General features: G+C 34.5%; 1 protein-coding gene across 1 annotated transcript; it reads right to left on the bottom strand.

Annotated features, from left to right (window-relative positions):
- Window positions 1–6,970: 6,970 nt before the first annotated feature.
- HENMT1 (HEN1 methyltransferase homolog 1 (Arabidopsis)) lies at window positions 6,971–14,449 on the bottom strand. The gene is made up of 6 exons (XM_009884784.1): window positions 14,333–14,449; window positions 12,641–12,753; window positions 11,437–11,571; window positions 10,837–11,019; window positions 9,310–9,487; window positions 6,971–7,378 (listed from the first exon to the last, which is right to left on the bottom strand). The coding sequence occupies exons 1-6, from the start codon at window positions 14,447–14,449 to the stop codon at window positions 6,971–6,973; spliced, it is 1,134 nt and encodes a 377-aa protein (XP_009883086.1).

The following is a 14,449-nucleotide window of genomic DNA, read 5'->3' on the forward strand; positions in this document are numbered from 1 at the left end:
ACTAGAATGACAAAGAAGAGGAAAACTTGGAGCTGTGGTGTTGATACTTCTGGTTTTGTGTGCTCTGTTGCAAGAGTTGTGAAAGCCAAAATGAACTCAATGTGATCTTTGTTTTGAAAAGTAATGGAATGCCTCTTGCTCATAGAGCTTCATCTTCTGTGGTATGAAAGCAATGTTTAGCTATGTATACCTTGTGTGAACACTTGGACTGTTTTTGTAAGCTCTACCTGATGTTAGTGGAATTACTTCCTTTTTAAGTTGTGTGAAACATTTTTGGAAGGGTGATGAAGTAAGTCCCATTTCAGTATTTTATACAGGACATCACTTGTGGTCTTTTCTAAAGAAGTTTCCAAAAGCTGGTCTTAAATGAACCTGAAGAAATTAATTACTTAATTTGATCCTACCTGCCATTTTAGTCTTACAGAAGCTAATTACTTCTATTAAGTCAAAATATCAAGCCAAAATTAAGGCCTCCACAAAACAGCGCAACTACAATTTAACATAACCAAAACCTTCTCTGGAGAGTACTGAGCCTAACTTCATTGTAAGGTTGAACAGTAGAGGTGAATTTTACATGCATTTAAAAAGAAATCCAACTAAATATATGTAAATTAGCCAGTAATCAGTTTTGTTAACTGTACATGAAGTCTAGAGGCTTAAACGCATCAAATGTGATATCTGTTTTCGGCCAAGTGACAAAAGAAGTGGGATTCCACATCAAAATACTAAGGCACAGTCGTGTATTATCAAGAAAGCTGGCTTGATTGTTAAATCAAGAGTTCGAAAGCTGCTTCCACAGAAACTCACTTCAATAATGCATGAACCTTGAGATTCAATGGGATGGTACTGTTTACAAAGCTAGTCAGTAGTTTACTACCATTTGTAACTTTTTATTGTAGGTTAATCCTTCACAGTTAGTTAATGCTTTGCCTGTGTTTTGAATGTGCCTTGCGGGACTAGGGAGGCAAAGGCAGATTAAACTATTTACTAAGCAATTTAAGCTTTAAAACTAAGTAAACATCTATACTATTATCAATATAACTTATGAAGAGAAGCACTTTATTGTAGATGTACTCTGCACTCTGAAAAAGTCTTACTGTGCAACAGATTTGTTGAACACTTCTTCCCTCACTCTCTGTCCACTGTTACATTAAGGTCAATGTACTGTATTTAAATTTGCACAAATAGTGATTTGCCTGACAGGCAAGAAAGATGAAAGATCTCTTAAAACTTTAATTGAGAATTATGAAATAATCCATTTTTAAAGGTATCTGTTAGGTGACACAGTCCTAATTCAGGCTTGGCTCTGCTGTATATAATTGTAAACTGCAAATGACCTTAATTTTGTTATGATTAGTTGTATTGTTTATCAGTAAGGCTTGGATTAAATAAAAATACCAATAGTGTGACCATTTTTGAAAGCTCCAAATGCTTCAAATTCTGCTCAGAATGATATCTGATACCCTTTTATTGACTTATAAGTAGGCCGTATTTAATAGGTTAAATTAGGAAAAGCAGGCTTTGTCTTCCATAAATCCATACTAGCATTATTAAACAGATTTTTATGTTTTTAAGGAAATTTCAGATTTTAAAGCTGGAGTACTGTTATTGAATATGATTAATATGAGCTATTTGTCAGTTATGGTACTTAAATACTTTTATTTCCTATTGTTAATTATAATCTCTTTAAAGTGTTTTAATCGTTAAAAGAATTGATACAAATATTGTATTTTAGCTGCTGTTAATAGAAGTGTGGTATTCTCCATTTCTGTCCTCCACAGGAATTTTAAACAGAAACTACATAACTGCTAGTATACAAGTATCTCTCAGAACATGATAGTTTCCTTTCCTGTTATATAACTAATCTCTACCAAAAAAAAATTCCTACTGCAAGCCAAAAGATGCATGACATTTGTATAAATTAGTTGCTTTCAGTACTCTTTAGCAGTGCTATATTTGTTGACAAAGCTATTAAAAACAGTAGTAGTTAGATGGTAGTTTACTTAAGTTTACTAGGAAAAATAAGTATAGTTTGAAGAAAACAGACTTCTAAAAAACACTGTACAGCTACTTATGTAATTCTTAAGGGAATTTCCATAGCCCAGATTTGTATTCTATGTTAAAAGACATAGCTAACTGCCATAGATTAGATATTTTGTTTATTAGAAACCAGTTATTTTCTTGCTTGAGAAGATATTTTAAATAGGAGGGAAGCTTACATGGAAATCAAGCTTTTAATAAAACTGTATCCTAGTAATTTATTATTCTGACTTTGAGTTACAACTCTTTATGAAGCGATTCTCTAATTGTGCATATTTTAAGTGGAACCACACCTTCATCTTTAGATGTAGTATTTTCTTTTTTGTAAACTGTGTTATAAGAATACTGGAGACTCATATAGTAAACTGTTTGGGATGTGCTGGTGGGTTTGGGTTTTTTTTTTGTTTTGTTGGGATGGGGTTTTTTGTTGTTGTTAGTTTGTTGGGGTTTTTTTACTGTATTTAAATGCAAATCTCAGACATTCAATAAATTCACATCTTCAGCTTGGAATCTGTTTCTAAACAGCTGTGTCTTTTTTTAATGCAAAAATGACAAACTTAACTGGAAGTTTGTGTCCATTTCAGTTTCTCTACTGCTTTTCAAAACTTTACCTCTCCAGCTTATTAAACTTCATCTCCAGTCCACAAATTATTTAATGGCACCATTGCAAGTACATTGTTATTTATCTGTCTCCTGGACAGGAAAAGTAGTGTGTCAGTCTTATGCAAATGAAAAAAATTTAATTTTAAAGTGTGAGGCATATTGGTAGGTTAATTATTAAGCAGACTCCACAACTAGCAGTATTTGGGGAAAGTGAGGGTACTATGTATAGACCCTCCTCACCTTGCAAATAACACAATAAATCCTACTCAGTTGAGTGTAAAGATTTACTACTACTTAAACTTTTCATTCGGTTTGTATAACTTCGTAAATTACCTTCTTATTTTTCTAACAAAACTACTTGTGGTATATATTTATTTTCTCAACAATGCATTCAAAATAAACAAGCTTTTTGGTACTGCAGTAAGCATTTGTTCTTACATTAAAAAATAAAAATCAAAATTGATGAAGATTGCAGCTAATTATAGTATAAACTATTTGGCACTCAGATCAGTTCAGTAATCAATTAATTGCATAGTAAGGATTTAGAGAAGTAACATGTATAACCATATTAACAGCAGCTAAAATAACTCCAGTCTCAGCTGTCTTTAAATTCAAGAAGGAAGGCATTTTTTCCCAAGATTTCAGCAGAATACCATATAATTTCTTTTGTGGGTTGTTGTCTCTTCTGGTTTTATGAATCAACAGTTTCTTTACAGAATAAAAGGGAAATCTCATCAGCAAACAAATCCTCCAGTTAAGGAACTCACAGTGGAGAGTTTTCTCAAAAATATGAAATGTACATGTATATACATAAAACATTATAGATGCTAGTCAACCTTACTGAATACCACCAACTGCAAATATAATCACTAGGGGATTTTTTTTTTTTTTAAGTGCTTTGCTTTTTCTACATTGTTTCACATTGTTTTAGTGACATATATGTTTTATGGAAAACATGTAATTTAGACACAGGGTTTTTTTAATCTCAAAGGAAAACATCTCATGAATGAAAATAAGGCTATGCACCACTATAGCATATACATATGTAATATACCAAGGCAAAACCATTACTGTGGTATGGGAAAAGATTTTCCTTTACTACTATAGGAAAAAAACAACTAACCCAAAACCAGAGATATGAAGTACCAGAACTTCAAACGTCACTGAACACTTGCATGCATTTTGTGGACCTTCTGACATAGGAAGACAACACCACAGAGACAAAGATTAGCATGGGGAAAAAATTACTTTCTATAATTCTTCAGGCAAAATAAGCAGTTCTGCCTTCTCTCCACCCAACTACCCACTCCACCCAACTGCCCTCCTCTTCCCACCTGTTGCACCACTACAAGTTTCTGTAACAGATTAGTTGATTCAGTTCCCCATATGGCCTCAGAGCAGGACCTGCCAACGAGAAGCAGAAAGGCAAACACATCTTAATATATTTGTTAATGTTTCTGTGGGACAGGCTATTTTCCTTCTGTTGCTTCCTTGTTAAAGACTAGAAATAATTAAGTAACTTTTCATTTTATTGTTTCTGTGAAGGGAAATCTCTAAGCACAAGCTATCAAAGCTTTGCCTAAATTCAGAGTTGTATGCAGTGCCCTTCTGATCACAACTTAAGTTGTTTATGTACTTGTAAAGAAGGCACTAGTGTGTGGTGGTTTTTTGTTGCGGTTTTTGTTTTGGGTTTTTTTTTTTTTTTTGATATGTGTGCCATCTATGATCTACTAATGTTTCCCCAGTATCCTCATTTGAGTACATACTAGTGTCAGTGCATTTTATTTTGGGGATGTTTCAAGTGAACAGCTTGCACACAAGCCTGCATTAAAATGTGTGTGTTTTGTGGATAAGGAAGAAAGTGCAAATGACTTCTGCATAAGAGTTTTTCCTGTTATTTCAGAAACCCCTTCCTATGCTGCTTCTACTCAATTTAAATAGAAAAACAAAAAAGTCCCACCAACTAACTATTATGAGTTACATATAACCCAGCAGTAACTGAATGATCCAAACATCATTTATCAACATAATGATAACAAGTATAGAATAGAGCATGATACCATGGAAACCCATGGGAGACAAGACTGAAACACATCAGAAGTTTATTAGCTGTGATATCCATTTGTTTGAGAAATGTCTAGGGAGACAGACAATTAACTCCCCTGGCTCTCACAATTAGGCTGTTGGGTTTTATTTATTAAAATAAGTGATAGAATATTTTTAGAACTTATTTCTAGCACTTTCGACTTTGTTATTAATTTAAAACACTGATCAGAAACATTCTGTTCAGCTGTTCTGTCCATAATCAATCCCTACTAACTTGCTCAGTAGCTATTAAGCTATTTCCTGTATATTCAAGATACTGCACTGTTGGGTTTGGTTTGTGGTGGGGTTCTTTTTGGTTGTTGTTGGGGGTTTTGTTGTCTGTTTGGTTATTTTTTTCAATCCACTTTATTTGGATTTTACAGTTTTGAACAACCTAAGGTTGATCTGTTTTGATATGTGTGCCATCTCCTGGTCAGTGATATTGCCACAAGTCTAAAACATTTCATCATCATAAGCTTCTTTTCAGCATCCTGATTTGAGACATCAGAATTGACCTTTGTCAAACTGTAAATTTAAATGGGACACAATAAATACTGTGTTTATTCACAAATACACATAACAGTTTACTCAAAAAAAACAACCTGATAATGAAAAGCTGTGCACAGTGAATCCTGTGAGAGGGTTTAACTGCTCTTGAAAAGACAGTTAATTCAGTACTTTGAAGAAAATCTTGATTAAAAATTATTTAAGCGAGTGGAAACCTGGAAAGCTGGCACACAAAATAGCATACCTTGTTTTAGTAGAAGCTAGCAGTCTCAATTAAAATGCATATATTCCAAATAGCTCTTCTATATATGATACGCAATAGCATCTTCAGTTTCAATGCACATACATATACTAAGGAATGCTATAAACAGATAGGGCCAAACATTTGTCGTTTGATTTTTGATTTCCTCAAAGGTAAAAGCAAGAATGTAAGAATTGGTATTTTCCCTAGCTATCATTAAAAACTAAACCCTGTTACAACAAAGGAAAGGATCCACAAATCCCTTAAAAACTGGATGATGGTTCAGGCCCCTTCACATCAGTCCACCAAATATTCAAATAAACCATTTTCCAAATATAGCTAAAGCCTTAAGGGTATAAACTTTTGAGGAAAAACAAGCATGTATTCATATAGTCTCATCTCTTCACAAGACATTCCTGTAATTAGATGTTACCTGAATACAAAATTCAAAGCAAATATCACTCCAAATCTGAGAGGTCCTCCTTCTCTTCTCTTCCTTTTAAAATGATCATGCTATAAAGTAAAATAAAGAAATGTTTCAAAAAGAAATTACACAGGGTAAGTTCTGTGGTCCAAAAATCTTCCAACTATAGTAAACCATGTAGTTAACTGCAGAGATATTTTCTAATAACAAATCAATGCTGTTCTCAAACAGCTATGCTTATTAGTGTCCACAAAATATTTACTAATTTTGAATTTTACACCTATTTTAACATACTAACTATGGCAAGTTCATATCACAGTGTCAAAAAAAGTAAAACCATTCTAAATATCATATTAAAGACTAATTTTAATTAATACTTAAAATTCATTATCAATATTGTGACAAATTAATTTTTAATAATCCATGTCTGTCGTAGGAGAAAAAATCTCTCACAGAAGACAAAAATTATTAAGCAAGCATTTTTTAATCATTCAGTATGACAGAGCACTGCAGATCATTCTTTCCCTGAAACTCAACCTGTTACGGATTCTGTACCATTTCTCAATTCAGAGAATTACAGCTGCCTTTTCCCTGTATGTCTGATCTTTCACCTTAATCATTTCAATTGAATTCCAAAAACTTAGACAGTAGAATGCAGCCATCTTCTTTAAGAAACAGTCAGCCCTTACACAGAATTTTTTATTTCCAGAAAGTTGTGAAACTTTCATGTTTGTGAAACGTGAAGTCAGTTCTGATAATACTAGCTCATTCAAAGCTGCCAACAACATTGTGAAACACACACAGAATGACCCCTTTTAATTAACCATCTCTTTACTTATAAGAAATACTCAACTGAGGTATTAAAATTGACTAAAAAATTTGGGTAGGCAGAGAAACTTAAAAAGAACTGCAGTGTGTTGCTTCATTAATCCTGTATGAACAAGCCAATCCCATGCATCCTTCAAAATTTGTCTTCATAACTACATCATTTAACATCTGCTTACTTTGCATTTATACATACAATTCAGCTTTATTTAAGAAAAAGTCATCCTGCCCAAGCATGATGTGATCTAATTCTCTTCATTTTCATGTTCAGTATTGAACATTACAGCAGAACCATCACTGCTCAGTGTGACCTTGCCAGCAATAAGCCTGCGTAACTTCTCAAAGGTACCACAAAGTCGATTCACTTTGGGACAAGCAAAGATTGTTGTAAGAGGTATATAAACCACATTCCCATTGACAAATGGTTCCATGCTTTTTTCAACAACCAGTTTTTTAAGATCTTCTGAAAAACAGTTCCTTGAAGGTTGGAATTTGCGTTTTCTCTCAGTAGGATCATCATTATACTCCTTACGTTCTGACATTAAGCAGTCCAGACTTTGCTTAATGATTTGTGCTGTGAAAGTAACTTCACTGACCACTGCATTCTGCAGATACTTCTCATCCTTAAGACTTGGATACACTGCTTTGAAGACCTTTAGAACATACAAGAACACATAAAACGTTCATCATTATCACAGGCTCAGATTTTAACATTTGGTTGTCAAAAAGAGCTTCTAAAATGTGAACATAATTTTTCATTTAATCCTGTTTTGCTTACTTTAAATGTATTCAGATACCAGAAAAACTAGACAATACGACTTATTTTATGTACTACAGCTACAATGGCAATTAAACAAGTTAACAGAACTTCAAAAAAAGTCAGGCTTGTATCTGCAAGCTATACTTGTAGATCAGGCAAAGTGAAGCTCTGCTATTCTTGATTTTTTTTTAATCATTCTCTTACTTTCCACATTACTCATCATGAGGGCCTGGTGACAGTTCCACAGCTACATAGATTCTAAACTACTTCTGAACTGTCATCTGGAAATGTGCTGCAGCTACATCTTTTATTCTGTTTTCAGAGTGAAACATTAAATATGTTCTCACAGATGCAGAGAATGCTAAAGACTAAGTTGTGATGTCAAAAATCTGTGAACTTGTAGCGTCTTCTACAATGAGCTATATTCCAAAGCAATTAAGGAAACTAGGCAGGCAAGCTCATTCATTCCCACTAGTTTACTAGGAAGTGCTTTACACCAACACACCACCACTTAAGTTCCACAGTCTATAACTATTTTTTCTTACTTTCTGATTACATCTTGAAATGTTGATTTCTTCCCATAAATTAGTTACATAACATAAAAATTAATTTGATAGTCCAGGGTTGATAAGAAACATGAGATATAACACCCTTGTTTAAACTCAAAGGATACCGATTTCAAAGCTCCCTCCATAGTGACCCTTAACAGAAGACAATGAAAGCAATTTTTAGTACCTGTCAGTCACCTAGACATATTTCCAAGTTTGCTGAACATTAAAGAGCACTTCACGATTCTATTAAGGGCAGTAGATGACAGGGGAAATTTCAAATGTATAGAATATCTTTATAGCTCAGAAACTACAAGAGACATTCCCATAATGTCACTTTACATTTCACTTCAGGTCACAAGCCACCTGAAGATACATATACATCCTTAAACAAAGAAGTGAAATATTAGAATATGTTCACCGAAACAAATAATTTAGGGTGTCGTAAGATTGACAAAATCCACCCCAACAATATATTTCTCTTTTTGCATTATTACTTCATATTATCTCTGGGAAAAAAAAAAAAAGTCCTTTGATTTATACCACACGGCACTTAGATGCATTGGGTTTTGTCAGTGTGACATACTGCAACACACAGCAGAGTACTTTACAAAAATATCTGCTAGTATTTAAAGTGAAAGCCATTTTGTGCTAAAAACCAAAAAGGTTTGATGTGCACCACTGCAGAACAGGGTACCTGGCAAGATCCCACGCCTCTCCAAGAACCAGAACTGGCTACCTGAAAACACCAAGATTAGGGTGTAACATCAAATGCTACTGAGTAAGGCAAACCACACAAAGTGGGTCCTGTCAATCCAATTTTTGGGAAATGCCTTCCTTCTGACAATATATTTGAAAAGACTATGCAGTTCTTAAAAAACAAACTCTGTTAGAAATGCTTTTTCATGCTTTTTATTTTTTATGCATCTGAAAAATCTGTCTGTGCCAACAACCACATTATGAGAAAATTAATGATTAGAGGAACAATTATAAAAATAGTGTCACATTATATCTGATGGAAAGGAGAATTTTCATTCCAAGGATAACAGTACAATAAAATAAGAATGATTGCTATTTAGCAAATAACCTGATAGTTAAAGGCCTTTATACAATTAGAAACACAAACCATGGACTTAGGCTCTTTTGATCTAATAGAGTGCTAATCAGAGCTGAGACTGGATAGCAATAGTAGACCACAGTATGAACACCTGCATAGGCAGGTCGTAGAAAACTTTATTCTTTATCCATCCTCCTAAAGGACAAAAATAATACTTACCATTTTATAAGCTGCTTCAGTGGGTTTCTCAGATTGAGCTGATTCACTGGTCTGAGGATATTTTCTAACAAACACACCTATTTGGCTACAAAACCCAACATTCTCCATTCCTGTTGGTGGGTGCCCTACACCAGTAAATTCCACTGAATAATCATAGCGTCTAGCATTCTCCAGAGCCCTAAGACAGACAAATTATTCCAATCACACTAAGTATTTGTAAAGATGCATTCTCTAACAGAAGCAGACCCTGAGCCTGTGAATGCTTGAGCATAATTTCTCTAATAGTACTCACATGCCTGAAGATAAGCACTGTCAAAACTTGCTGAATCAGAGCTGTAATCATATGCCTGCCATAGTCTGAATCATTTAGTATCAGTAATTTAGGCAAACATTACTGTTATTTCTAAAATATCTGCATAGAATATGCATGTTCACAGTTGCTTACTCACTGTCTTAAACACATTGAAAGTGAACTAAAACCTACCGATTTTAGAGAATAAAATTATGAGAACCAATAAACATATACACCCAAACGCACAAGAGACCAGTTCATAGAAAAAAAAAGTTAGGTTTGTTGTAAATGTATCAAGAGTAAAGTCTACCTATTCAAGGTTACAACAATGTACATGACATCTGAATGAAAACCAATCTTGTAGTACTGTACATCAGCTGGTGTGAAAAAAGTGATAGGGCAGGGAATTAAAATTAAAAAAAGCTGCAAGCTTTGCAAAACTATATACTAAAAAAAAATAAAAAATCACTGTGTACTTTAAAGTCTATGGCAGAAACAACTTAATCTAAGGGGCAAATATTCCAACATACAATTTCTGACCAAGAGTTGGCCATTGAGGTATGGCATCCTTTACCATACCATATATTTTTTCCACAACTGCCCGACAGTTGAATGTTATCACAGGATAAAAATCCCACTCCCTCTTTTATTTTGTTTTTATTACATCTACTGATAAGACACATCTCATGCAACTGTCATGTACATACATTTTGCATAAAATCTTTCATTGTGCCATGATCCACTAAAATATCCTTAACTTTATTCAACATGCACTGCTACTGTGATTATTTGATAATTCTGCTTGTATCCTCTTACAGAAAGGTCTAGACTAATTGAGTGCTTTGATTACACACCATACATAGCAAGCACATTTCTTAGGTTTTTATGAAGCATTTCTATAGCATGGTATTATGTTAAAAGGTTAATTAATACCTTACACTTCAAATGCATTCATTGTAATAAAGATATATAAAAAGGAAAGTAAAAGTTTTTACTGTAACTGCTCTGCAAAAAATACTTAAAGCAAGCCAACTTAACAACCATCACAAAATGCAAAACCCACAGAGCATGCTTAACTATTTATAACAGCAAAGAAATGTTTCAGCAAATCAGTAGGTGTGAAAGTCCACTGACACCAAACCACGTACACAAACCATTGTGAAAACATATAGCAATTCCTTTCTCACATTACTGAACACTCAAAGCCGTCCACATACAATATTCAGTAAACTTACCAACTTTGAAATTGTGCCTGGTTCCATTCAAATTTATGGTCTGGATGCCTGAATAATGTCACTCCTGGAAGCAAAGGGTTAAATTCAGAATTTGGAGTACTGATCACAACTATGCTTGGAGCCATGAAACCAAACACCACTTCAGGAAACTTCTTTAGTTCCGATTGTTCCAGGTGCTCTATTCTGTAAAGGATAAGTTTATGTATGTCTTTGAAATCTAGTAGGGTGTTTTTAATCTTCTAAAAAAGTAAAAAAAAAAACAAAAAAACCCAAAACACAACAAACCCGTATCTATTCCTTGTAATTTTAAGCTTAGCTCTGCAATGTTAGCACTGGCACTGTGGCTGAGTGGCTATTTAGAAGTTTTTGTGTGAGAAAACGTCGTTTTGCATTTTGTACTTTTTCATCAATATCCTTTTTCCACCATAAGCTAGCACCACTTGAATTTCTTACTATGGTTAATTTAAGCACAAGTTAGAAGATGCCACATTCACTACTCTTTCTTGAAAGGTTTGCTCACATCTGTTTAGGATATGGACAAAATTCCAAACTAAACCCTAATGAACTTATAAAAATATCGTATGTTGGTCCAATACTCACAGTTCAATACACGTTACCAAGTCAAAACCAAGCATGCAAGGATCTTTATGGGCAACTGAACCATGATGCAAAGTAACAGTTAGGGATCTTTCAGCCGGTTGTAAATAATCACCAGGAAGAGGAGACAACCTATGCCTACAAAAGTATTAACAACATGATGTCATAGAAAGGACCTTAGGAAAAGATAAATTGTGCATGTAACTGAACTAGGTAACACCCTGCATAGATACCTTGTAAATTTCAAAAAGGTTAACTATTTTACAGGGATTAAAAAAAAAATTCTAATATAAACACTTTTTCCGACTGTCTACAATAGGACAGAAAGAGCTAATCTAGCAGCTGTCCTTCATGTTTACAAAAATTTCCACTAGACTCTCAAGCCACTTGCAAAGCTGCTTGTAAATTCTCATAGTAGCTCAACTCCAGACACACAGTAAGTCTGGCTTAGACATGCTTCACAGTATTTTTGGGGGGAAGTTAACTGGCAAGCATATTAAACTTTTTTTCCAAATAAAAATAGACTGAGAACTAAAATATATGTGCAAATTTCATTCTGTAATACTGCATCAGACAAAATGCACAATCAACATTAAGTATAATAAAAGGCTACTTTTTTCATTCTTGAGAAAGAACAAGTGATTGTCAGCATCTAAAGCCTACATATTCACTGAAACCATATTAATCAGCTTCCAAGAGAGAAACTTTGGAGTTCCTCACCAGTCTGACCCATACTTCAAAGATCACAAACTCCACAGTTTAGAGCCTTCTAAGCCAGACAGACAACATTGAACTAACCTTGCCATTTCAAAAAGATTAACAAGAATGAAGTCCACACCATGGTGACTAAAAGGGCGTTACGTGCACATTTCAAAAAGATTACTTTTGCATACCACAGTAATGTCATGTATGAGCATACACAGATACTATTAATACAACGTGTTAATACCTTTACAAACAACATATTTCTCAGATGTACACACCTTTGGGGCCATTCCGCGACTTGGACCTTTACTACATTAGCTGATATTACGGGAATCTACAATCCAATAGTCTCCAGACACAGGTGCAACATAACTAAATAACATTTGCCAAGCTGGTATTTCTGCATTTACCTTCATTTTGAAATTCTTGACAAGAAACGATGTATCATGCCACTAGGTCAAGCTAAACATAAACCTTAAATTAACACAAGGCAAGAGCTTACATTTTCTCTTTCATTACACTTGCACAGACATCTAGCCCAGCTAACACTTCAATGCAACTGCAGAATTTCAGCATCCAGAGAAGCGTACAGTCAGCACATCCTAAATCTGCCACCTGTAAATTAGATATTAAATGATATGTAAATGCTGCATATTTCCAAGTAGTTTCAGAGACTTTCATATAATAAAAATTCCATATTTAGGTCACAATAACATTTTCATGATAAAATAAAGCATTTCACAATCATAACCAAAATTTACAGTTGCAACCAGGATAGACATGGAGATGAAATTCTTTTTTAAAAATGTATACAAAGATCCTACGAGATGTTTTAAATGGATTGACCTTTTGTTACTACAGTTATAAACAAGTACATGTAGAACATCCCACTGACTCCGCAGAATGTCTTCCACATGAAGGCATAGTCCCTCAAATAACTGTAAGGTACAATTCTGAAGAATTAAAGCTGTAGCAATTTTCACATTCACCACTGCTTTTCACTGGCCTGCTCCCCATCCAAAACACTGAGAACAGGATCACCAGCAGCCAGGTTAGCAGCAAAGGATCTGCATAAAACAAGTTTACAGGCTCAGTCTAATGTTTAAGTGGGGAAGGCCAGGAATATTCAGACCACAAAGTCAAATATATAATTGATATTCTTTCCGGTAAGCTTAAAAGGTAGTTGAGTACGCAAACCAAACCCCACTGTTCTTTCTAAGGCTAAGCCAAGGTTGAAGTGCACTGCTCAATACTCTGAAAATCCTGAATTGCTTCTATTCAGCTTACCTCTACTCTGTGGGTAAACAGAAAGTTTATAAATACCCCCCCCATTTCACATCCGAAATCAGAAAATTCAAACCTTTAAATACAGATGCAATACTCCTGAATACGTTCTGTTTAAAAGCAGATTATAGTGCCATAACCTCATGGACTGGAATAGATTTTTGTATTAGCTACCAGAAGTATGATTATGTGAGCACACCGCAGGTGCACTTCTCACTGATTCCTTGCATGCTGCCTAAGACATTAACATCAGTTTCAGAGTTAAACACTGAAGACGGAGGCATTTCTCAACTTTTTACATTTTGGAAGGAGGTGCTGGGAGGGAGGATATATTAGAAAAGAGCAAACACTACATGACATTACTTAAACAATTTAACTTTTCAAGATGAATATCAAAACAAGAGCCCTGCTATATTGGGGGGGGACGGGACAGGACACAAGAGGTGGTGACAAGACCTTAAGAAAGTGGAGGAGAGTTAGCCTTGCATAATCCCACACTCTTCATGTTAGTTCTCATCTGAGAACATCCATGTGAATGATAAGGTAAACCTGATGCCGTATACAGAACTAACAGTTCTAGAAAGCAAAACCAAACTATGATGAAAGCAGTGAACCAGAATCCTCAGCATTAAATTAAAACCAGAATGCCAACTACTCTCCAAAACAGGCTAAGACATTTTTCTCATTTAGATTTTCCCATCAATGAACATTAATTATATGCACCTCTGAAAAAAAAACCCCAACATGATCATCAGTGTCTGCTAAGGCAATTCAGTTTTAACAACAGCTCCTCCACTACTGTTGTTTGGTAATTAGGTCAGCAGGTTATCTATGCACTTCCTGTATTCCTGAGATTCCTAATATTAACTTTTTTTCAAATTCATAACATAAAAAGACAAAACATACCAACCTTCTTAGGTTTGTATTTCCCCACTAAATCTTTAATGAACTGGTAGCGTTGTTTGTATAAAGGAGGTGTAAATTTAATGATTCCTGTAAACTGTTCTCCTTGAAAGTTCTTATCCAT

Source organism: Charadrius vociferus, unplaced genomic scaffold, assembly GCF_000708025.1.
Source record: "Charadrius vociferus isolate BGI_N301 unplaced genomic scaffold, ASM70802v2 scaffold163, whole genome shotgun sequence".
NCBI classification, from domain to species: domain Eukaryota; kingdom Metazoa; phylum Chordata; class Aves; order Charadriiformes; family Charadriidae; genus Charadrius; species Charadrius vociferus.

Coding starts and splice junctions, on each gene's coding strand:
- HENMT1 (XM_009884784.1), bottom strand. CDS start 14,449: ATGGATAAGAACTTTCAAGGAGAACAGTTTACAGGAATCATTAAATTT. Junction 12,754..14,332: donor GGAAATACAAACCTAAGAAG/GTTGGTATGTTT, acceptor TCTAATTTACAG/GTGGCAGATTTAGGATGTGC. Junction 7,379..9,309: donor CTGAAGCAGCTTATAAAATG/GTAAGTATTATT, acceptor TATGTTCTAAAG/GTCTTCAAAGCAGTGTATCC.